Source organism: Macaca thibetana, chromosome 4, assembly GCF_024542745.1.
Source record: "Macaca thibetana thibetana isolate TM-01 chromosome 4, ASM2454274v1, whole genome shotgun sequence".
Classification (NCBI taxonomy): Eukaryota; Metazoa; Chordata; class Mammalia; order Primates; family Cercopithecidae; genus Macaca; species Macaca thibetana.
In genome coordinates this window covers 32,226,082-32,250,636 of record NC_065581.1, presented here as the reverse complement: position 1 = coordinate 32,250,636, position 24,555 = coordinate 32,226,082, and the positions used below count along the sequence as shown (strand labels likewise).

Below are 24,555 nucleotides of genomic sequence, written 5' to 3'. Positions count from 1 at the left end.
CAGTATCTTTCTTCAAAATAAACTTTATTCCTAATATGAAACAAAATTTCTAGAGAAACTAAAAACTCTGGGTCTGAAGGCGATAAGGAAACAAAGAGGGCATGGCAGCCCACTGGGGTCTCAGGAGGCTGGGGAGGACACAGGAAGGACTCTCAGAGGATGCTGGTGGCAGCAGGCAGCACTTCCTGGCTCATGAAAATGTTCAAGTCCAGGTTAGGATCTTCCAAATCCAGTTTCATAAACTTATCCACTAATGTCTGGCAACTGAAGAAGAGAGAAAATAGCAAGATTTATGGCAGAATGGACAACCAAGTCCCTGGGCAGAGGGGAGAGGCTGTGGCACAGGAAACCTGGGATCTTGAAGATTTAGGGATTTCAGAAAGCAATGGTGGGTTTCTGAAGGGCAAAGTGCTGGAGGAAGGCTGAGTCCCTGAAAAGGGGAGAAGAGTTGCAGGAGAAGATGCAGAGAGGGCAAAGACACTGGGGCCACACACTCACTTTTCCATTTGGTTCTTCTTTAGCAAATCCTTGAGAGGCTTGATGGGTTTTCCACTGCGGATCAAGTCTGAGACCTAGGAATGACAAGCAAGATGGTGGGAGGAGTACGGCGAGTTGGGGAAGAGAAGGGAAAATAAGGGTCAGAAATCCTGTGGACCTAGACCCAGGCCCAATAGGACTAGGAATGGAAGGGAGCTCTTATGTGGACGTGGTTGCACATTTGGATCTCATCACCTCCTTGCCACGAGCCACAAGCTTGTCAGGAAGCCCAGCCTGGGCAGCTGTGTGGGAAGCATGGCTGGCCTTTGCAACACCTTCGCAGACCTGATAGAAGAAGACAAGGTCGTTGCCATCCTCACAGGTCTCCATGGTCTTAAAAGAGAATAAAAGACAGTAAGTATATCATCAATCACCTCCTTCCTGTCCTGAAACCCTTGGCCAATCCTGTGGGGAGGGAGAAAAGGGAAGGGATGTGGTCTCTGTGCTGAGGGAGGCTTTGTTCTGATACAGGAGCCAATCCCCACCTCTGGGAAATGCCCAGCCTGGGGGCCTCCGAGGAGCTAGATTGGTCTCCTCACCAAATACTGCACCAGGGGCCCCTGTGGCAGCAGCTGTAACTGGACAAGGCTCAGAAAGTTGGTGGCCACAAAGATGTGGGGGCATGTGGGTCCACGTGCCAGCCAGTGTCGGAGCACAGCGGCCAGAAGCGCGAGCCCATCCACCTGCAAGGAGGGCAGAGATTAGGGTTCGGAGCCATGGGGACCTCCATGTGCCCCTCTGCACTTGCACTGGCCTTTCCCTGTCTCATGTTCTATTTCTTTTCTGCCCACACAGCCCTATTCCATTCCAGAGGCCCAGCCTCACTGTCATGCTCCTTCATCCTCCTCCATTTTCCCCTCCTTAGTTTCTCCCCTCATCAGTTTCTCCCCTCACCGTGTTGGTTCCCTTTCCAAATTCATCAATGAGGACCAGCGACTGTGCAGTGGCATTGTTCACTGCTTTTGCCACCTGCAGGGTGTAAGGTGGACAAGGGAAAGTTAGTATTGGAAGCCCGTATCACACTGACCACAGTTGGCCTGTGAAAAAAGCTATATACGCGCCCTCCCTACTGCACTGCAAGTTCTTGAATGCTGAGGTGCATGCTTTGTTCATCCTCTTTGCCAACAGTGACTCACATGAAGCAAGGGTTCAAGAAATGTTTGTGGTATTGATTCTTCCTATCTCTGACCTTAGTGTTCCCCACTTTTAGTATAAAGGGTATGCAGCAGAGGGCATGCTTTCCTGTTATGAGCATTTTCAGGGGTTCCTTTCCCATTATCCTATCCCCTTCCTCAATCCCACCTCCCTTTGTTCCCTTTGACCTGGTTGAGATCGATCATGAAGGTGGAGAGGCCAAGGGAGATGGATTCACAGCTATGAATTCGTGTGAAGATGGCGTCTACTGCCCCAATTTCGGCCTCCTCTGCTGGTACAAAGCTGCCTACCAGGGCCATGAATGTGATCAAGCCTACCTGAATAGGGAAGGAGACAGGGCCTGAGGCTTAGTGCTGTGGGCTGAGGTGAAAGTGAGGCTCAAGGCATGAATGATAGATCAAAGAGAGATGGACAGGGTGAAACAGGAGAAACAGATACACTGACTCTGTCTCTCCTCCCCCAGTCCCAATCATAGCCCTGTTGGCTAATTTAGAATCAGTAAAGAGGCATGGGACGTGGGCAGAGACATACTTGGGAGTGGTGTGTACCTACTCGGAGACGGGTGAAGGAATTTAAGCCATGGAAAGTTCCATTAGAGCATGGCTCTTCAGTGGAGAATGAGAACACGTGAGGTGGAAGGAAGCACAGGGATGTAGGTGATGGTCCTTTCATGAAGAGCGGGGTCAGAAAATGGGAGAAGAGCTGCAGGAGACTGGGTTGGTTGGCAAGTAGGGGTGGAGTAGATGCAGGAGGTGCCAGAGGCCCAGGCTGCAGGGCTTCTCCTCACCTGTTTGAGGTATATGCTCTTCCCTGATGAGTTGGGTCCAGTGATGACTTTGACCCTTCCTTTGTCCCCACCACATTCTGTGGAGTTGGGCACAAAAGTTCGGGCACAGAGTTCCATCAGAGGATGTCTGCAGTGGGTGGAGAGGCACCTCACATGGCTGGTGGATCAAGATGGATGAACCCCCAGAAGATGTAGCCTTTGGGCCCCTCATGTCTATTCCTCCACCCACCTCTATTCTTACCTGCCATTCTGGATTCGTACCCCAAGGACCTGAGGGGAGTAACGCGGCCTTGAGTAGCCATAGTCCCGTGCAGCACTGGCAAGAGCCAGCAGGACGTCCAGGCGGGAGGCAAGGTCCAATACTTGGGTTAAGACAGCTGCTCGTGCCAGCACCTGGCACTGCAGCTGGTACATCAGCAGCGTCTCCTGGTCTGGGAGTGGGTGAGGGAGGGAGCTAGAGGTCAGCTCCAGGGGAAAGTGAAGAAGAGGCAGAGGCCCCTAGAGGGATCTGGAAACAGGTTGCAGATACAATCTGAGACCTCAAGACATTCAGAGGAAAAGATAGAGTCAGAGTGAGTGAGACAGAGAACAGGAAGAGAAGGGGCCTGTTGGAAGCATCCCCAAGTTGCCCACTCCCCTCCTTCCCCTGGCTGCTTTTTTAAAAAACATCTTACAATGCATATAACCTCTGGCTTCTCCTCACCCCGGATCTCACAGTGCAGGTCCCCCAGCAATGCATCCAGCTCCTTGGTTCGGGCACTACGATAGTGCAGCTTCTCCTCTGAGAGAAACTGGGTACAGTGGTTCAAAGCTGTGGGCTTTGCATCTCTTGGTCCTCCTCTCCTTCCCCATCTTTCTAACCCCACCTCCAGCCCCTAACCCTGACTTCTCTTTCCTTTGTCTCAGTGCTGGTAAAGCTCAGAATAAAACTGCAGAGGAGAGATCCCATATTGGGCAGTGCTGCTGTAGGGTAAGGCCCTCCCTCAGCTGCTGACTCATTTTCCTCATCACTCACCTTACAGAGGTTGAGGGTCTTACCATGAAGTCCAGTCCATTAATCTCAAAGTCACTGGCCTCTACCATGAAAGGCAGGCGAGGAATAGAAAGAAGGAAGCCGATCTGGGGAGAGTAAATAGGAGATACTCTACTCTCCTGCTTGGAGACTTACTGGACACCTCCCCTCCCTAGAAGGAGCTTAAGAGATCCCTGTATCCCCACAAAAAAGTGTTCATGTTCTTCAGGCTGCCCCACAAGTTTTCTTATCTACCAGTATGTCTTTCATCAGCCTAGTATCTCCCCCAAAAGACCTCTGAAGGCTACACCCACTCTTTTGCCCTCACCAGAGGGATGTAGATGACACTGCATGAAGGAATACGTGAGTCCAGATTCTCCAGCTCCTTGCGGGCAACCTCAGTAAGGAAACTGGGAAGTCCCATCAGTCTTCGCTTTTCTACGAGGGTGGAAGACATGTAGTTATCAAAAGTGAGGCTCCTGCCCTGGTTGCTATGAAGATCCCCAGCTGTGGGAACCACCTGCCACGGATGGTACTCCATCACTGCGCAGGGCTCACAGGCCCATCCGCACCCAACACTCACTCTCATCAATTTCAGGATCTATGTTGGGGAGGACTGTGAAGCGATTTTCAGCAAGGCTGCCCTCAAAGTCCACCTGAGGAGATAAGTACTGTTTCTTAGCACCTGGCACCCTCTCTCTGTCCTGTTCCTCAGCTCTCCTTGGGCCCCAATTCTCCCTGCAGTCCTGCTTTAACTCTTATCCTCCAGATACTTCCCTGAAGTTCTGCCGCCTCCTGTCACCATCCCATTCTTTATCCAATTGACCTCAATATCTTCCATGCTTCCCCATCTCGCACACTGCATTCTCTCTCCCTGACCTCCCTGGGTGCACACTCACTACTTTCCCAATGAGGCTGGCAATATGGTGCAGGTCATCAGAGAACTCTTGGGCAATGTCCCGAAAGAGCTGGATGGACTGCGGCAGGGAGCGGCAGGCATCCCTCAGGCCCAGGGCACCGTACACAGTCTATGAGAGAAACACAAGTAGGACAGCCCACATCCAGCTCAGGCTGGGGTGGGGATAGGGACAGACTCAGAAGAACAAAGACCAGTAGGGAAGATCACAGTAACAAAGAGGGAAGATCTCAAAGGCGAAAAGAAACAGTGGGAGGCACTGCACCAAACACTGAGGCTACAAAGACAATCAAGATAGGGTCCCAGCCAGGCGTGGTGGCTCACACCTGTAATCCCAGCACTTCGGGAGGCTGAGGCAGGTGGATCACCTGAGGTCAGGAGTTCGAGATTGGCCTCACCTACATGGTGAAACCCTGTCTCTACTCAAAATACAAAAATTAACTGGGCATGGTGGCATGCACATGTAATTCCAGCTACTTAGGAGGCTGAGGCAGGAGAATCTCTTGAACCCGGGAGGTGGAGGTTATTATAGCAAGATTGTGCCACTGCACTCCAGCCTGGCCGACAGAGCGAGACTCTTGTCTCAAAACAAAACAAAACAAACAAAAAAAGATATGGTCCCTGTCCCAGATGTGCTCACAGTCTAGCAAGGAAGACAGAAATACATGCAGAAGATGTAAAAGTGAGGTGGTAGGTGCTTTGATAGAGGGTTGTGCAAACTCTAAAACAAAGGAGTTTATACAGAGTTGGGAGAAAGAGAAATTTAGCTATAAAAGGCCATGAATCTGTAATGATACAAGAACAACAACAAAAAATCTCATTGGCTATCAGGGCCAGGCACGGTGGCTCACACCTGTAATCCCAGTACTTGGGAGGCCGAGGTGGGTGGATCATGAGGTCAGGAGACCGAGACTATCCTAGTTAGCACAGTGAAACCCCATCTCTACTAAAAGTACAAAAAATTAGCTGGACATGGTGGCGGGCGCCTGTAGTCCCAGCTACTCAGGAGGCTGAGGCAAGAGAATGGCGTGAACCTGGGAGGCGGAGCTTGCAGTGAGCCGAGATGGCGCCACTGCACTCCAGCCTGGGCCACAGTGCAAGACTCTGTCTCAAAAAAAAAAACAAAACAAACTCATTGGCTATCTTGGAGAATGTTAGGGAACTAATTTACCATATTGATAGCTAGTAAATAAAGGTGGGGGGTGCTCATTTCTGCAGCACATATACTAAAATTTTGAAGGTTACGGAGATTAGCATGGCCACTGGGCAAGGATGACGCACAAATTCATGAAGCGTTCCATATTGGGAAAATAAAAAAAGAAAAGGGCTGGGCACGGTGGCTCACGCCTGTAATCCCAGCATTTTGGGAGGCCAAGGCGGGTGGATCACGAGGTCAAGAGATTGAGACCATCCTGGCCATCATGGTGAAATCCCGTCTCTACTAAAAATACAAGAATTAGCTAGGTGTGGTGGCACGCGCTTATAGTCCCAGCTACTCAGGAGGCTGAGGCAGGAGAATCACTTGAACCCTGGAGGCGGAGGTTGCAGTGAGCCGAGATCACACCACTGCACTCCAGCCTGGTGACAGAGTGAGACTCTGTCTCAAAAAAAAAAAAAAAAAAAAAAAAAAAAAAAGTGGGAGAAAAATCAAGCAATTTTCTGTATTTCTATATGCTTTCTATCACTTGGCAACCAAATAGATGAAAGGAAGTTTCTTTTTACAGAAATTTCTGGCTAATAAATGAAGAAAGAATGAGAGATTTAAATAATACGACTTTGTAATCGCTAAAGAATTAATAGATGGCTGGGCGTGGTGGCTCACGCCTATAATCCCAGCACTTTGGGAGGCCGAGGCAGGCAGATCACCCACCTGAGGTCAAGAGATCAAGACCATCCTGGCCAATATGGTGAAATCTTGTCTCTACTAAAAATACAAAAATTAGCTGGAGGCCGGGCGCGGTGGCTCACGCCTGTAATCCCAGCACTTTGGGAGGCCGAGGCGGGCGGATCACAAGGTCAGGAGATCGAGACCACGGTGAAACCCCGTCTCTACTAAAAATACAAAAAATTAGCCGGGCGCGGTGGTGGGCGCCTGTAGTCCCAGCTACTCGGGAGGCTGAGGCAGGAGAATGGCGTGAACCCGGGAGGCGGAGCTTGCAGTGAGCCGAGATCGCGCCACTGCACTCCAGCCTGGGCGACAGAGCAAGACTCCGTCTCAAAAAAAAAAAAAAAAAAAAAAAAAAAAAATTAGCTGGGTGTGGTGGTGTGTGCCTGTAAGTCCCAGCTACTCAGGAGGCTGAGGCAGAAGAATCGCTTAAACTCAGAAGGCGGAGGTTGCGGTGAGCCATGATTGTGCCACTGCACTACAGCCTGGCAACAGAGGGAGACTCGTCTCAAAATAAATAAATAAATAAATAAATAAATAAGGAATTGACATATCAGACATTATGTTCCTCTACTTCCAAAACAGTATTGAAAAAAAAACCTAATCATGCTTCTAGAACTAAGTATTAATTTACAGAAACTATAGAAGAAAGAGAAATGTGCCAAAAACATCTAGGAAATGCAAACAGCAAAATCCAGGCTAAGGGAAAACACTGTAAGACAAATAATAATCTAGTTTCTTCAACAAATTGCAAGGAGAAGGAAAAGAGAAAAAGAAAGAAAGAACAAGAGAGAAAAGATAGAGAAGGAACCTGTAGATTAAAAAGGACTAGAGCCATCATCTGGCTGGGCATGGTGGCTCACACCAATAGTCTCAGCACTTTGGGAGGCCCAGGCAGGAGGATCACTTGAGCCCAGGAGTTTAAGACCAGCTTGGGCAACATAGTGAGATCCTGTCTCTACAAAAAATAAAAAATTGGTCAGGTGTGATGGCTCAGACCTGTAATCCCAGCACTTTGGGAGGCCAAGGCAGGCAGATCATCTGAGGTCGGGAGTTTGAGACCAGCCCGACCAACAGGGAGAAACCCTGTCTCCACTAAAAATACAAAATTAGCTGGGCATGGTGGCACGCACCTGTAATCCCAGCTACTCGGGAGGCTGAGGCAGGAGAATCGCTTGAACCCAGGAGGTGGAGGTTGCGGTGAGCTGAGATCACACCATTGCACTCCAGCCTGGGCAACAAGAGCAAAACCCCATCTCAAAAATAAATAAATAAATAAAAGCAAAAAATAAAAAATTAGTTGGGTGTGGTGGCCATCACCTGTGGTCCCTGCTACTCAGGAGGCTGAGGTGGGAGGATCACTTGAGCCCAAGAGTTTGAGGCTGCAGTGAGCTACAGTTGTGCCATTGCACTCCAGCCCAGGTGACAGAGTGAGACCCTGTCTCAAAAAAAAAAAAAATTTCAGATATTTGATGATATCAAATAATATAATTTTTAAAGTAAGATAACAATATTGTTATTCTTTTTTTTTTTTTTGAGACGGAGTCTCGCTCTGTCGCCCAGGCTGGAGTGCAGTGGTGTGATCTCGGCTCAGTGCAAGCTCCGCCTTCCGGGTTCACGCCATTCTCCTGCCTCAGCCTCCCGTGTAGCTGGGACCACAGGCACCCGCCACCGTGCCCAGCTAATTTTTTTGTATTTTTAGTAGAGACGGGGTTTCACCGTGTTAGCCAGGATGGTCTCGATCTCCTGACCTTGTGATCCACCCGCCTCGGCCTCCCAAAGTGCTGGGATTACAAGCGTGAGCCACCGCGCCCGGCCTGTTATTCTTTTTAAAAAATAATTTTCTTTTAGAAATTACCCTGAAATATTGGCCGGGTGCGGTGGCTCATGCCTGTAATCCCAGCACTTTGGGAGGCTGAGGTGGGTGGATCACGAGGTCAGGAGATCAAGACCATCCCGGCCAACATGGTGAAACCCTGTCTCTACTAAAAATACAAAAAAAAAAATTAGTTGGGCATGATGGTGTATGCCTGTTATCCCAGCTACTTGGGAGGCTGAGGCAGGAGAATCGTTTGAACCCAGGAGGTGGAGGTTGCAGTGCGCTGAGATCGCACCACTGCACTCCAGCCTGGGCGACAGAGCAAGACTCTGTCTCAAAAAAAAAAAAAATTACACTGAAATATTTATGGATGACATTATATAATGGCTGGGCTTTGCTTAAAAATAATCCAAGAAAGCCAGGTGCAGTATCTCAGGCCGATAGTCCCAGTTACTCTGGAGGCTAAGGTGGGAGGATTGCTTGAGCCCAGGAGTTAGAGGCTGCAATGAAATATGATCACACCACTCCACTCTAGCCTGGGTGACAGAGCAGGACCTTATTTCAAAAAACAAACAACAACAACAAAACCCACAAAATAATCTAACAGGGGAAAGTGAGGGACGATATAGATGAAACATACTGTGCTGGGCACTGTGGCTCCCACCTATAATCCTAGCATTTTGGGAGACCAAGATGGGCGGATTACTTGAGGCCAGGAATTTGAGACCTGCCTGGCCAACATGGTGAAATCCCATCTCTACTAAAAATACAAAAATCACTCGGGTGTGGTGGTGGGCTCCTGTAATCCCAGCTACTTGGGAGACTGAAGTAGGAGAATCACTTGAACTCGGGAGGCAGAGGTTGCAGTGAGCTAAGATTGCACCACTGCAATCCAGCCTGGGTGACAGAGCAAGACTCTGTCAAAAAAGGGCAGGGAAGGGCAGGGCAGGGAAGGGAGAAAAAATAAATATATTGGCATAAGTTAAAGTGTTGAAACTGTATGGTGGGTACATGGGGGTTAATTATATTACTCTAAATATTTTTTACATTTTCCTGACTACAAAATTAAAAAAAAAAAAAAAAAAAAAGAGGGAGGCCGGGTGAGGTGGCTCACACCTGTAATCCCAGCACCTTGGGAGGCTGAGGCAGGTGGATCACCTGAAGTCAGGAGTTCAAGACCAGCCTGGCCAACATGGTGAAATCCTGTCTCTACTAAAAATACAAAAATTCGCCAGGCGTGGTGGCGGGTGCTTGTAATCCCAACTTCTCAGGAGGCTGAGGCAGGAGAACTACTTGAACCCGGGAGGCAGAGGTTGCAGTGAGCCAAGATCGTGCCACTGCACTCCAGCCTGGGGAACAGAGCGAGACTGTCTCAAAAAAAAAAAAAAGAAAAAAAAAAAAGAGGGTAGAATAAAATTGGACAGCATATCTAGGGCACAGACAGTCGGGAACACAGGCTGAGGTCTTTTACCTGGACTTCTGGGATTCAAGAAGGAAGGCCTTACCTTGTAGAGAACCTGCCAGTCGCTGACCTTGGTGTGGGACAACTTCATGCGTTTCAGAATCAGCTACAGTCAGACAAGGTTACAGCCACTGTTTTCCCTTCCCTCATTGTAATGCCCCTCAAGAAGCCCAATGCCCAGTATCAGCCCTCAACCTCCCTCCCCACCTCCCTGCCCTCCACCCTGGGCTCACCGGCACGTTCTTGATGTGACCCAGGAGCCGATGCAGCATCTGAGCCATGTCCAGATTCTGGGGCAGCAGAAAAAACTGAATGACGTCCAGACGAGAATTGAGTTCCCCTAGGTCATGCGTCGGACGTGTGAACCATAGCCTGGAAGTGAGGGTTAGGGTGGGGTTACTAGAAGTTACATCTATTATCATCTTGATCTCAGTTTGCCAAAAAGTGTGTCTGCAGTCCCTGGGGATTGTGGCAATATGTATCCACGATGTACTATGGGAATGTAGTGGCAAAGTGCAGTGTCCTACCCATTCAGGTGTGTTTACATGTATCTACTGAAAATTGCTAGATGTGGGGGGAGGGATTGCATTGGGAGTTATACCTGATGTAAATGACGAGTTGATGGGTGCTGAGGAGTTGATGGGTGCAGCACACCAACATGGCACAAGTATACATATGTAACAAACCTGCACGTTGTGCATATGTACCCTAGAACTTAAAGTATAATAAAAAAAAAAAAGTTAAGAATTTGCAAAACTGATTAGTTTCACTAGCAATAAAAACAGGGCAATTAAAAAAAAAAAAGAAAATTGCTAGATGTGAGCATAATTGTGTCTACGTATCACAGTTTCAATGGATAAGATCATGTGTCATTCCATGTATATAAGTAATGGAGCTTGTCAATATTTTAGAAGGACAGCAGTGTGTTGAGGTATTTGTGTGCCAACACTGCAGTTCGCTCCGCGGCTGAGTAAGAGACGGTGAGTCAGTATGAGTTTGTATGTCTGTATTTAGCTGTGAAAGTGTCTCAGGGTAATAGCAACAGACATTCGTCTTTTCATGTTCTTCCTGTGAAAACACAACTGTCCCATTAGGGATGGTAAGCCTTTAATTCATAATAATGGTCAACTCTGCAGAGAAAAAAGGATTGGGGAGGGACATTTAAGGGGCTTCAACAATATCATCTTATTTATTTTTATTTATTTATTTATTTTGAGACAGTCTTGCTCTGTCGCCAGGCTGGAGTGCAGTGATGCAATCTCAGCTCACTGCAACCTCTACCTCCCGGGTTCAAGTGATTCTCCTGCCTCAGCCTCCCGAGTAGCTGGGACTGCAGGTACATGCCACCATGCCCAGCTAATTTTTGTATTTTTAGTAGAGTCAGGGTTTCACCATGTTGGCCAGAATAATCTCGATCTCTTGACCTCGTGATCTGCCCGCCTCGGCCTCCCAAAGTGTTGGGATTACAGGCATGAGCCACCATACCCGGCCAATAGTGTCTTATTCTTTTTTTTTTTTTTTTTTTAAGACAGAGTCTTGCTCTGTCACCCAGGCTAGAGTGCAGTAGCACAATCTCGGCTCACTGAAACTTCCGCCTCCTAGGTTCTGGGATTACAGGCACCCGCCACCGTGCCCAGCTAATTTTTGTGTTTTCAGCAGAGACGGGGTTTCACCATCTTGGCCAGGTTGGTCTCAAACTCCTGACCTTATGATCCACCCGCCTCGGCCTCCCAAAGTGCTGGGATTACAGGCGTGAGCCACCGCGCCCAGCATGTCTTATTCTTAAATTGGCTGATGGATGTATAGATATTTGTATTATTATTATTATTTTTTTTTGAGATGGAGTCTTGCTCTGTCACCCAGGCTAGGATGCAGTGGCGTGATCTCAGGTCACTGCAACCTCTGCATCATGGGCTTAAGTGATTCTGCCTCAGCCTCCCTAGTAGCTGGAACTATAGGTGTGTGCCACCATCCCCAGCTAAATTTTGTATTTTTTTTTTTTTTTTTTTTTTGAGAGACGGAGTCTCGCTCTGTCACCCAGGCTGGAGTACCGTGGCTGGATCTCAGCTCACTGCAAGCTCCGCCTCCTGGGTTTACGCCATTCTCCTGCCTCAGCCTCCCGAGTAGCTGGGACTACAGGCGCCCGCCGCCACACCCGGCTAATTTTTTGTATTTTTAGTAGAGACGGGGTTTCACCGTGTTAGCCCGGATGGTCTTGATCTCCTGACCTCGTGATCCGCCCGTCTCGGCCTCCCAAAGTGCTGGGATTACAGGCTTGAGCCACCGTGCCCGGCTAAATTTTGTATTTTTAATAGAGATGGGGTTTTGCTGTGTTGGCCAGGCTGGTCATGAAATCCTGACCTCAGGTGATCTGCCTGCCTCAGTCTCCCAAAGTGCTGGGATTACAGGCGTAAGCCACCACACCCAGCCATTTGAATTATTATTATTAGTTTTTATAGAAACAAGGTCTTGCTATGTTGCCCAGGCTGTTCTCAAGCTCCTGGCCTCAAGCAGTCCTCCTGCCTTGGCCTCCCAAAGTGCTGGGATTATAAGCATCAGCCACTGCACCTGGCCCAATAGCATTATTATTTACATCTTTTTTTTTTTTTTTTTTTTTTTTTTTTTTGAGACAGAATCTTGCTCTGTTGTCCAGGCTGGAGCAGAGTGGTGCGATCTCAGCTCACTGCAACCTCCGCCTCCCAGGTTCAAGCGATTCTCGTGTCTCAGCCTCCCGAGTAGGTGGGATTACAGGAGTGCGCCAACACACCCGGCTAATTTTTGTATTTTTAGTAGAGATGAGGTTTCACCATGTTGGCCAGCCTGGTCTCAAACTCTGGACCTCTGGTGATCCACCTGCCTTGGCCTCCCAATGTGCTAGGATTACAGGCATGAGCCACCACGCCTGGCTAATTATATCTTTTTTGTGTGTTGGAGGTATTTCCTAATAAATTAAAATAAATTCATACACAGAAATAAATGTCTCATCTGTGTTTGTCTAATTCTGGGTACCCCTGTATCCTTATTGGCCATGAAGAGTGTGAGACTCTGTAGGGACTTGTGAGCCCACAAATTCTTTTCTACATAGAGCAAGTAACTAAGGATGCCATTTTATGTAAGAGCCAACATGTGTACACACTAGGGCCGAAGCTTTGTATCTTACTTTGCAGTCTGTGGCCAGTTATTTTGGGTTAGAACACCCCAGATTAGAATGAAGCAGAGCATCCAGATGGCTTCAAGGGTGGGTTTCAGGTACCTCTGCTCCTTGGTCACTGAGGGCTCCCACCAGAACAGTGTAGGCCAGTCTGTAAATAGCCATCCCCACTTTAGAAAGCACTTGCGCTGCACTAAACACTTAGGTATCTCTGATTCATGTCCTGCTAGTACTGGGAAAGACTTCAGTTAAGCCAAACTCCGTAGTTTAACAACTGAGAAAATGAAATCGTTAAAAGATAAGCAACTTGCCCAAAGTCATACTGCCAATGAGAACAGCTAAGTCTCAAAATCATGTCTCCAGACTCCTAGGACAGTGCTCTTTAAAGCATACTGTGACATTCAGTAATATTCTTGGTGCCCTATCCAGCTTTTAGTTCTTGAACTCCTGGCCTCAAGCAATCCTTCTGCCTCAACCTCCCAAAGTGCTGGAATTACAGGCGTGAGCCACCACATCTGGCCCTATATTATTATTTACATCTTTTTGTGCATTAGAGGTATTTCCTAATAAATTCAAATAAATTCGTACATAGAAATATTAATAAATGTGTCACCTGTCCTTAGTTCATTAGATTATATGATGATTCTTCAAGTTATATGCTCTCATGCCCTATCTGATTCCATCTGGGGAATTTGCACTCCTCCCCCACCTTAAATCCAGCTCTCTTCTCCACTGAGAATTCTCTCCCTCCCATCTGTGGCTGAGATTAAAGATCTGCACCTGAAGCACTGGAGAATGTGTGGGTAATTAAATTCCTGGAGATGCTGATTACCTGATTACCCTGCTGATTACCTGGAGATGACCTCAGAGATTATCCTAAATTAACCCCTACAAGATATACATTTCAGCAGGAGATGAGGTAGGGGAAGGACTGTGCACCTGAGGCTAGCAAAGGTTTCCACTCTGAGTGTTTAGAGATGGTGTTACCAGTGTATTTGCCTTTGTGTTGTGCTCACACGTTGAGTGCTACTATGTACAAGACCATGTGTCAGACACTGAGGTAACAGGTATGGTCACTAGATAGAATTCATAGCTATGGAGGCAAGCAGATTCACTGACTGCTAATTCTAACCTGATGTGACAGTGCAACTAGAAAAACATAAACAAGCACTATGTGAGCACAAGGAAGGTGCACATCAACTCCTTACAGGTACCTGTAAAAGCCAAAGGGTAACAGTTGGGTTGCACCTTGAAAAGGATGTACTTTTTTTTTTTTTTTTTTTTTTTTAAGACAGTCTCACTCTGTTGCCCAGGCTGGAGTGCAGTGGGGCAATCTGGGCTCACTTCAACCTCCACCTCCCTGGTTCAAGCGAGTCTCCTGCCTCAACCTCCTGAGTAGCTGATAATAGAGGCACGTGCCACGACACTGGGCTAATTTTTATATTTTCAGTAGAGAAGAAGTTTCACCAAGTTGGCCAGGCTGGTCTCAAACTCCTGACCTCAAATGATCCACCCACCTCAGCCTCCCAAAATGCTGAGACTACAGGCATGAGCCACCGTGTTTGGCCTAGATGTAAGATTTTGATAGGTACAGAACAAGGAAAAGACTTTCCAGAAGGAGCATCATAAACACAGGCATGACATGTTTCCATAATGGCAAGTGGCCCTAAATGACTAGAATATGAGTTAGATCCAGTAGGAAAGGACTTAGCAGGGGCTTGGGAAGGTAAACCTGGAAATTAAAATGGGTAAATGTGGCTGGGCGCGGTGGCTCAAGCCTGTAATCCCAGTACTTTGGGAGGCCGAGGCGGGTGGATCACGAAGTCAGGAGATCGAGACCATCCTGGCTAACATGGTGAAACCCCGTCTCTACTAAAAATACAAAAAAACTAGCCGGGCGTGGTGGCGGGCGCCTGTAGTCCCAGCTACTCGGAGGCTGAGGCAGGAGAATGGCGTAAACCCGGGAGGCGGAGCTTGCAGTGAGCGAGATCGCGCCACTGCACTCCAGCCTGGGTGACACAGCGAGACTCCGTCTCAAAAAAAAAAATAAATAAAAAAAAAAAAAAAAATAAAATAAAATGGGTAAATGTGACGGACCCTGAACATCATTATACTGCTAAAGATGATAATCTTCATCCTGAAGGTAATGGGAAAACCTCCTGAGGTTTATGTTATTTTCTTTCTACTTAGGCTATTTAAAAAGTGGAGTGACGGCCGGGCACAGTGGCTCATGCCAGTAATCCCAGCAGTTTGGGAGGCCAAGGTGGGCGGATCACCAGGAGTTCGAGACCAGCCTAACATGGTGAAACCCCATCTCTACTAAAAATACAAAAATTAGCCAGGCGTAGTGGGTGCCTGTAATCCCAGCTACTCAGGAGGCTGAGGCAGAAGAATTGCTTGAACCTGGGAAGTGGAGGTTGCAGTGAGCCGAGATTGCGCCATTGCACTCCAGCCTGGGCAACAAGAGCGAAACTCAGTGACAAAAAAAAAAAAAAAAAAAAAGGAGGACATGCTTAATGCTTAGATCTCTGTTTTGGAATGACAGATTTTTTGTTTCTAGCTCACTTGAACTGGCAGAATGATAGGTATTTTAGAATGAAGAGTGGATTAGAAAAAGAAGAAGAGATGGCCAGGCGCGGTGGCTCACGCCTGTAACCCCGGCACTTTGGGAGGCCGAGGTGGGCAGATCACAAGGTCAGGAGATCGAGACCATCCTGGCTAACATGGTGAAACCCTGTCTCTACTAAAAATACAAAAAACTAGCCGGGCGTGGTGGCAGGCGCCTGTAGTCCCAGCTACTCGGGAGGCTGAGGCAGGAGAATGGCATGAACCTGGGAGGCAGAGCTTGCAGTGAGCTGAGATCGCGCCACCGCACTCCAGCGTGGGCGACAGAGCGAGACTCCGTCTCAAAAAAAAAAAAAAGAAAAAGAAGAGATTAATTGGCCAGGTGCGGTGGCTCACACCTGTAATCCCAGCACTTTGGGAGGCTGAGGTGGGTGGATCACAAGTTCAGGAGATCAAGACCATCCTGGCTAACATGGTGAAACCCTGTCTCTACTAAAAATACAAAAAACTAGCCGGGCGTGGTGGCGGGTGCCTGTAGTCCCAGCTACTCGGTACGCTGAGGCAGGAGAATAGCATGAACCCAGGAGGCAGAGTGCAGTGAGCTGAGACGGTGCCACTGCACTCCAGCCTGGGCAACAGAGCGAGACTCCATCTAAAAAAAAAAAAGAAGAGATTAGAGGCAGAGAGACCAATTTGAAGGCAAAGGCAATGCTCCAGGTTAGAAATGATGATGACCAGAATTAGAGCAGTGGAAAGAGACAGGGATACCTGGGAGAGACATTTCAGGATAGAATCGATAGGACTCAGCGAATAATTAAATATGGGAGATGAGGGAGAAGCATCAATCCGAGGTTCATGGCTTGAGAAGGTGTACTGCCAGCAATAGCATTAACCAGCAAAGGGAATGCAGGAAAAGGAAGAGATCTGGTGGGCATCAGTTTGGATGCTCTGAGTTTGAGCTGCCTGTGAAGACTGCAGGTGGTGATATGCAATTAACATTCACATATGGAGGAGTTCAAAACTAGAGACACAAATTTGAAAGTCATCACAGAAATCTGAAGTGTGTTTTCTATAACTAAAGATAACCATGCTAACATAGCCATGTGTTACATTAGCATTTTGTTTTGGGTTTTTTTTTTTTTTTTGAGACAGAGTCTCATTCTGTTGCCCAGGCTGAAGTGCAGTGGTGCAATCTCGGCTCACTGCAACCTCCGCCTCCTGGGATCAAGCAATTCTCCTGCCTTAGTCTCCCGAGTAGCTGGAATTACAGGCACCCACCAATATACCCGGCTAATTTTTAGTACATTTTAAAATTTAAATTTAAAATTTAAATTTTTAGTACAATTTAAAATTTTTACTGCATTTTCCAGATGGGGTTTTCCCATGTTGGCCAGGCTGGTCTTGAACTCCTGACTTCAAGTGATTCACCCACCTTGACTTCCCAAAGTGCTGGGATTATAGGCGTGAGCCATTGTGCCCGGCCTTACATTTCATTTTTTCCTGCTGCTTGTATGTGTGCAAGTCTATGTATCATCAGTGGGTATATGTGTACCTGTGCTGACAACAAAAAATGAGATGAGTATCAGCTACTACACAAGGCTGTCATAAGGATGAAAAGCATTTAAGCCAGTGCTCAGTAAAGGGCAGTTGCTTTACTACTCCTAGGTGGGGTGGTGTATGTGAGAATCTGTATACTGCCATTAGTAGGCTTTAGTACGGAGTGTGCATATGGAATTCATGCATTAGTGTGTAGTACGTGAGGGACCCACTCACCTGAGCAGCTTCTCTCCCCGCTTACAGCGGCATCTGTTGAGGATTCCTGTGAGGGATAAGGCAGGGAGTGAACTTGTTACAAGGCAGGGACAGGGAATGGAATATGTGTATGTGTCTAAGCTGAGGCATCCAGGTCAGAGGTGCTGGTTGTTGAGGAAGGTGGCCTGGGAGGACACAAAGGCAGCCAAAGCTGGTGCCTGAACACAAATATGAGCTGGGATTACCATACATGGAGATGGGGGGAGGGATGGACACTCACAGGGACGCTTAGCCAGAAAAATACACAAAGCAGGCCTAGTTAAAACTCAAGAGCCGGCCGGGCGCAGTGGCTCACACCTGTAATCCCAGCACTTTGGGAGGCCAAAGCAGACGGATCATGAGGTCAGGAGATCAAAACCATCCTGGCTAACATGGTGAAACCCCGTCTCTACTAAAAATACAAAAAAAAATAGCAGGGCATGGTGGTGGGCACCTGTAGTCCCAGCTACTTGGGAGGCTGAAGCAGGAGAATGGCATGAACCCGTGAGGCAGAGCTTGCAGTGAGTGGAGATCGCGCCACTGCACTCCAGCCTGGGCAACAGAGCGAGACTCCATCTCAAAAATAAAAAAAATAATAAAAAAATAAAATAAATGAAACACAAAAAACTCAAGAGCCCTGCCGTCCACCAAAAAATACAAAAACTCAAGAGCTGGCCAGGCAGGGTGGCTCATGCCTATAATCCCAGCACTTTGGGAGGCCAAGGCAGGAGGATCACTTGAGCTCAGGAGTTTGAGACCAGCCTGGGCAACATGGTGAAACACCATCTCTACTAAAAATACAAAAAAATTAGCTGGGTGTGGTGGTGTGGGCCTGTAGTTCCAGCTATTCAGGAGGCTGAGGTAGGATGAGGCAGGAGAATCACTTGAACCCAAGAGGCGGAAGTTGCAGTGAGCCGAAATTGTACCACTGCACTCCAGCCTGGGTGACAGAGCAAAATTCCATCTAAAAAAACAAAACAAAACAAAACAAAAACAAAACAAAAACAAAAAACTCAAGAGCCCAACACACATATGTAAAAAACTGGATGGCCGGGTGCGGTGGCTCATGCCTGTAATCCCAGCACTTTGGGAGTCCGAGGCAGGTGGATCACCTGAGGTCAGGAGTTCGAGACCAGCCTGGCCAACATGGTGAAACCCCGTCTCTACTAAAAATACAAAAATTAGCCAGGCGTGGTAGCAGGTGCCTATAATCCCAGCTACTCGGGAAGCTGAGGCAGGAGAATCACTTGAACCCAGGAGGCAGAGGTTGCACTGAGCCAAGATTGCACCATTGCACTCCAGCCTGGGGGACAAGAGCAAAACTTTGTCTCTCTCACACACACACAAAAACTGGACACAACTTACTGAGATATGAAACCATATGGATATTTGCGGAGATGTCCCTAATATACCCTAAAGCCAGAGACAACTAATAAATACTATACAAATCAAATAGTTATGCAGTTACAAAGCTCTCCTCTATATACAAGGCCTCCCAAAGTCCCTAACAGGTACCCAACTAGTAGAAACATTCATACAAACCCAGGGAAGGAACACAGAATTGGTAAGGTAATGGCTAATATGCAACACTGTACAGTCACAAAGTATGGGAAGATGCTCAAGCTTGGGTGGTGGGGGGTACTATGAGGTAAGAAGTTGGATTGGCATGAAAGAGATATCTGACAATGGGAGTGAAGTGGGAAGGGAGGCTGGGACACATCTTTGGAGCCAATTGCTTTTCTGGTAGGTCTTTGTAATGTGAGATGAGGGATGGGGCATACCTACCAAAGAGGCTGAGCCCCTCCTTCAGTCCACTGGCCACTTTGTATGCTGAGGGGTGAGACTCGCTCTTAAAAATCTGTAGAACACTGTCAAGGAGAAATGGAGGAGTTTGGGGTAATTTGGACTTTTGAAGGGAATAAGAATTGAGGACTGAGAAATGGAATGGGGACAGGGGATATCCTCCTGAGTTCACATCTTTTTTTTTCTTTTTTTTTTTTTTGAGACGGAGTCTTGCTCTGTCACCCAGGCTGGAGTGCAGTGGTGCAATTTCAGCTCACTGCAACCTCTGCCACCTGGGTTCAAGCAATCCTCCTGCCTTAGCCTCCTGAGTAGCTGGGATTATAGGCGCACAACACACCCAGCTAATTTTTGTATTTTTAGTAGAGACGGGGTTTCACCATATTGGTCAGGCTGATCTCGAACTCCTGACCTCAGGTGATCCACCCGCCTTGGCCTCCCAAAGTGCGGGGATTACAGGCATGAGCCACCGAGCCCAGCCGAGATCACATCTTGATGTAAGGTTTGTCCCTTACTTTTCTTTGTCTCAGTTTCTCCCTATAGAAAGAAAGTTAATAGCTTTATGCTTTTCTTCCTCTCTTTCCCTCAAAGCCCCCCTTTCCTTTCCTTCAAGGAGAGAGATCTTAATAGCCCCAGGATTAGGGAAACTAGAGCCTCATTAGGATTACTGGGGCATTAAATTTAATCCTTCTCCCTCCCCAGAGACAGCAGCATGCCTCCACCTCTTTACCTGTAAGTGTCTTGATCTATGTTCACAAGATGAGTCCTGAGGACAGAAAACAAGCAGGAAGGGGGCTGGGGTATGAGGGGTCTGAGTTCATTCCACAACTGCACTTTCTTTGCCCTCCTTTCTGAATATTGTCCCAGTCTTCTTCCCAAAGTCCCATAAGCCCTTAGGTTCTCCCGGGTGTCCTAGAGCACTTGACCCACTGGGTCACAGCCACACCCACACCCCACCCCCATTTTACTTTTCAGGCCTCCCAATCCCACATTACTTTGGTTGGGGTTGGGGCGAATCACCTACAACATAAATTTCTTAAAGCCCAGGATGGGGACGCTGACATTATAGTCTTCCAGTTCAACCCCGATTCTTCTTCGACCCAGGAACTTCAGCAGCCCTCCAAGTGCTCGAACCTGGGAGGGGATCAGCAGTGGAATTGGGGTAAATCTTAATCTCCTGGGGGCTGCAGAGCACCAGGGAAAGTTATTATTTTCCAGGGCTAGGCCAGTACCTCCCAGAACTCAGCCCTAGCACTGAGGTTCTTGTGCCTTTCTCCAACCTGCCGCCTCCCAGCCCTTATCCCCCAGGACCAATCTTACTGTGAGGAGGCAGTCAAAGGGAATAATGGAAGAGAGGAAGAGGATTTTCTCAGTGGCAGTCATGGAGTCTGGGATGAAGGAGTAGTTTCCAGAAAGGAGGCGTTGTTTGCTTATCTCCAGACCTATTTGAGGGAGGTAAGCAAAGTGAAAGGTCTTGTAGCTCAATTTTTTCACCCCATTTTAAGAATGAGACAATAGAAGCAAGAGAGATGATTTGACTTGCCCAAGCTCACACAGGCAGTTAATGAAAAGCTAAAGCAAGAACCAAATTTTCAGATTCTTAGTCTAATTCTCTTTTTATTCCAAATATAATATAAAGATACTTGGCTGAAAGCACAGCCTGAGAAAGATAAATGGCTGAGGAAAGTAAGATATCTGTCTGGAATTGAGGATTTTGGTCAAAATGATAATATTAATAGAACTAGTAACACTAATCCCTTAATATCTAATTAGGATAGTACACTCCTGCTCTTACTGTAAACCTAGGAAGGTTATGGAAGTGCCTTATGGATCATAATAAGGGTCACTGAGGCAGTGCCTTTTGGTTTTGTGATAAAAGGCTTTAACTTAATGGGAGAAATTCCAACAATAAAATCTGTCCAAAAATTGTCACCACTCCTCAGGGGAGGCCCTCATCCCTAGACATGACTTGAGCAGAGGCTTCCCAATAAGCTGCATATTATTAAAGGGTAGGGAGCAGGAGAGATCTTGCAGGGACTGGTCATAGGGGTGAGAAGCACAAAGGTTTAAGATGACATAAGGCAGAGGGGAGATCTGTGATGATGAAGGTAGAGTTAGGGGGAAAGAATGGGACACCGGAACAGGGAATTATGCAAAGCAAAAGGAAGGAGATACCAAAATCCACACTTGGCAAAAATACGATTTCAGGTCTTTTAGGCTGTCTGTGCTCCTGGGAGGCTGTTGGGGAGGCAAAGAAAAGGCTATCATTCTGTACATCTCAGTCGTTCTACCTCTGTCTGACACTCCCTCTCACCCAATTCTAGCCCCCTGGAACATTCCATACATTAGTCCTTCCCCATTTTCCCTCTATCTTTTACCAAGTCCTTACCAAGCTTTCCCAGAAATCGAGTCATATTCTCATCCTGTTTGGCACTCGTAACAACAGACTGGGGATTGATCTCATCCAGAACTTGGAAGGAGAACAGAGATCAAATGAGTTAAAGGATCTCTGTCTTTGACTAAGAGAAAACCCATGGCCCTCCTCTTCCTACCCCTCTCCTTCTCAAAAACATTTCCTCCCTAGGAGTAGGAAGTGATCTGCACATCGGGAACATAGGTAGACGTTAGGAATGAGATTTAGAAAAGTAGTAAGAGTGGTGGGATGGTGGGAGGGAAGTGGGATGCTCTGGATATTGTCACTAAACTGTAAACCCCTGGAGAACAGATGTGACTGATTTGCCCAGGGCTGAATCTGAGGCACCTGAAACACTGTAAATACGTCAGATACCTTTGTGGCCAGGCACAGTAGCTCATGCCTGTAATTCCTGCCTTTTGGGAGGCCAAGGCAGGCAGATCACTGAAGGCCAGGAGCTCAAAACAAGCCTGGCCAATGTGGTGAAACCCCATCTCTATTAAAAATATAAAAGTTAGGCCGGGCGCGGTGGCTCAAGCCTGTAATCCCAGCACTTTGGGAGGCCGAGACGGGCGGATCACGAGGTCAGGAGATCGAGACCATCCTGGCTAACACGGTGAAACCCCGTCTCTACTAAAAATTACAAAAAACTAGCCGGGCGAGGTGGCGGGTGCCTGTAGTCCCAGCTACTCGGGAGGCTGAGGCAGGAGAATGGCGTGAACCCGGGAGGCGGAGCTTGCAGTGAGCCGAGATCGCACCACTGCACTCCAGCCTGGGTGACAGAGCAAGACTCCGTCTCAAAAAAAAAAAAAAAATATATATATATATATATATAAAAAGTTAGCCAGGCATGGTGGCAGATGCCTGTAATCCCAGCTACTCGGGAGGCTGAGGCAGGAGAATCGCTTGAATCCTGGAGGCGGAGGTTGCAGTTAGCCAAGATCGCACCACTACACTTCCAGTCTAAGTGACAGAGCGAGACAGTGTCTCAAAAAAGAGCAACCAAACAAACCAAAAAACAACCTCACAAATATTTGTTAAATAATGAAATGAATTAGTAAAAACAAAAGATGGAGCCTCTGTGAGGCAACTGTAAAATATATTGAGTCAGTGCTATACTTTGGATGTGATTTGTCCCCACCAAATCTTGTGTTGAAATTTAATCCCCAGTGTGATAGTGTTGTGAGGCAGGGCCTAGCAGGAGGTGTGTGGGTGATGGGAGTGGATCGTTCATGAACAGATTAGTGCCCTTCCTGGAGTGTGTTGGTGGGTATGTGTGAGTGGTTCTCACTCTATTAGTTCCTAACAGAGCTGGTTGTCAAAAAAAGATTGGCATCTGTCTCCCCCTTGCTTCTTCACACCCTGCCTTCCCTTCTTCCATGAGTTGAAGCAGCCTGAGGCCCTCACCAAATGAAGATGCCCAATTTTGAGCTTTCCAACCATCCAGAATCATGAGCCAAATAAAAACTTTTTTTTTTTTTTTTTTACAAATTACCCAGACTCAGGTATTTCCTTACAGCAACACAAAATATGCTAGACAGTGAGGTGAGTTAATGTAAGTGAAACGTGGCTGGGCGTGATGGCTCACGCCTGTAGTCCTAGCACTTTAGGAGGCCAAGTTGGGCAGATCACAAGGTCAGGAGTTTGAGACTACCCTGGCCAACCTGGTGAAACCCCATCTCTACTAAAAACACACACAAAAAAATGAGCTGGGTGTGGCGGCACACGCCTGTAATCCCAGCTACTCGGGAGGTTGAGTCAGGAGAACTGCTTGAACCCAGGAGGCGGAGGTTGCAGTGAGCCGAGATTGCGCCACTGCACTCAAGCCTTGGCAACAGAGTAAGACTCTGTCTCTAAAAAAAAAAAAAAATGTGTGTGTGTAACACATTTGCAATCCCAGAGAGCAGAGGAAATCCTGGTTCCGTCCCCACCTCTCTGGAGAAGCTTGAGGCTCTCGTGGTCTGGGGCATCTGGCATGAAGTAGATAGTGGAGTCACTAGTATCATAGTAGGCAATGCCCATGTATCCTGAATTCCACAGCACACACAGATGGATCTGTCCAGCAAGAAACAAAGGAAACTACTATTGGAATCACTCCAGTGTAGGGTTTGCCATGCTTTATGTAATTTAATCATTTATCAAATATCTGAGATAGGTATCATCACCCCCATTTAGTGAATGTGAAATAGCCACTCAGGAGGTAAGACACTTGCCCAGCTCTTCCCAACCCTGTTTTTGTTTTGCTTTTTTCTTTTTTTGAGATGGAGTCTTGCTCTGTCGCTCAGGCTGGAGTGCAGTGGCACAATCTCAGCTCATTGCAACCTCCGCCTCCCAGGTTAGAGTGATTCTCCTGCCTCAGCCTTCCCAGTAGCTGGGATAACAGGCACGCGCCACCACGCTCGGCTAGTTTTTGTATTTTTAGTAGAGACGGGGTTTCGCCATGTTGTCCAGGCTGGTCTCGAACTCCTGAGCTCAGGTGATCCGCCCACCTCAGTCTCCCAAAGTGCTGGGATTACAGGTGTGAGCCACCGCACCCGGCCCCCAACCCTCTTTTATTGTAACTTCCCATCAATTCTCCATTCAAGTTCCTACTCCCCTCAGAGACCTCGGCCAGCTCCTCCTCCTCCTCAACTTCCTCCTCCTCGGCCTCCCTGGGGCCCGCCACTGGGGCCGGGCTGGAGAAGCCAGAGGAGGCCGCCCCAGGTCCCGGCCCCTGCGGTGTCCTGCTTGGGTTCACTCCTAAGGAGGCCATGAGCTTGGAGGCTCTGCGGATGCAAAAAGAGACAGCAGTTCGGAAGCAACGATTCACGGAGAAGGCCGGGGTAGGCTGGTGCGCAGAATGCAAAGCACTAAGTACTTCTGCGACAGGGCTGCGTGGCAGGGCTGACGGGCGTGGAGAGCTGTGGGCACAGTGGGTGAATTTTCAGGTTTGTAACTAAAGTACAGATTGTGGGAAACTCCACGCGCCCCACCCTCATTCCTGTCACGCGGAGGTTGCACTTTGGAAGGAAGTGGTCTGAGGGCCCTGTGGGGCGATCGTGCACGTCTTATCTCTCTGCCTCTGCCAACCACGCGCCAGGACCACAGCCTCACGCTCTTATGGTCCTCCTCCCCCAGCTGCAGCCATTGCAGCGTTTTCCCGCCTTTTCAGTAACCTGAGTCGCAACACGCGGGAGAGCGCCCCGCTGACCAACCGCCAGGAGCCTGCAGGAGGAGCGCGCCGGCGCGTGGGCGAGGTGCGCGCGCACGCCCCCCGCCCTCC

General features: G+C 48.0%; 1 protein-coding gene and 1 non-coding gene across 5 annotated transcripts; one reads left to right on the top strand and one right to left on the bottom strand.

Moving 5' to 3' along the window:
- Window positions 1–7: 7 nt before the first annotated feature.
- Window positions 8–24,555, bottom strand: MSH5 (mutS homolog 5). Of its 4 annotated transcripts, XM_050788384.1 has the most exons (25): window positions 24,449–24,555; window positions 23,899–24,058; window positions 23,225–23,348; window positions 21,270–21,350; window positions 21,056–21,118; window positions 20,201–20,322; window positions 19,905–20,014; window positions 19,611–19,646; window positions 18,866–18,948; window positions 17,063–17,108; window positions 9,807–9,945; window positions 9,617–9,679; window positions 4,391–4,519; window positions 4,075–4,147; window positions 3,820–3,929; window positions 3,518–3,598; window positions 3,183–3,270; window positions 2,721–2,910; window positions 2,480–2,606; window positions 1,860–2,009; window positions 1,432–1,506; window positions 1,077–1,220; window positions 733–870; window positions 499–572; window positions 8–264 (listed from the first exon to the last, which is right to left on the bottom strand). In XM_050788384.1, exons 2-25 carry the CDS (start codon window positions 24,043–24,045, stop codon window positions 153–155), a joined length of 2,505 nt encoding a protein of 834 aa, XP_050644341.1. In that variant the 5' UTR covers window positions 24,046–24,058; window positions 24,449–24,555; the 3' UTR covers window positions 8–152. The 4 variants fall into 4 exon arrangements, with proteins under 4 accessions (XP_050644341.1, XP_050644344.1, XP_050644342.1 ...); XM_050788387.1 differs by lacking the exon at window positions 1,860–2,009; XM_050788385.1 differs by lacking the exon at window positions 21,270–21,350 and having other exon boundaries at window positions 23,899–24,512.
- On the top strand, window positions 5,610–5,714 carry LOC126954022 (U6 spliceosomal RNA). Its single transcript, XR_007725481.1, has one exon. It is a non-coding gene; the product is annotated as a U6 spliceosomal RNA (small nuclear RNA).

Coding starts and splice junctions, on each gene's coding strand:
- MSH5 (XM_050788384.1), bottom strand. CDS start 24,045: ATGGCCTCCTTAGGAGTGAACCCAAGCAGGACACCGCAGGGGCCGGGA. Junction 20,323..21,055: donor TTTGCCAAGTGTGGATTTTG/GTATCTCCTTCC, acceptor TCCCTCAAATAG/GTCTGGAGATAAGCAAACAA. Junction 18,949..19,610: donor ATAGATCAAGACACTTACAG/GTAAAGAGGTGG, acceptor TCTCCTTGACAG/TGTTCTACAGATTTTTAAGA.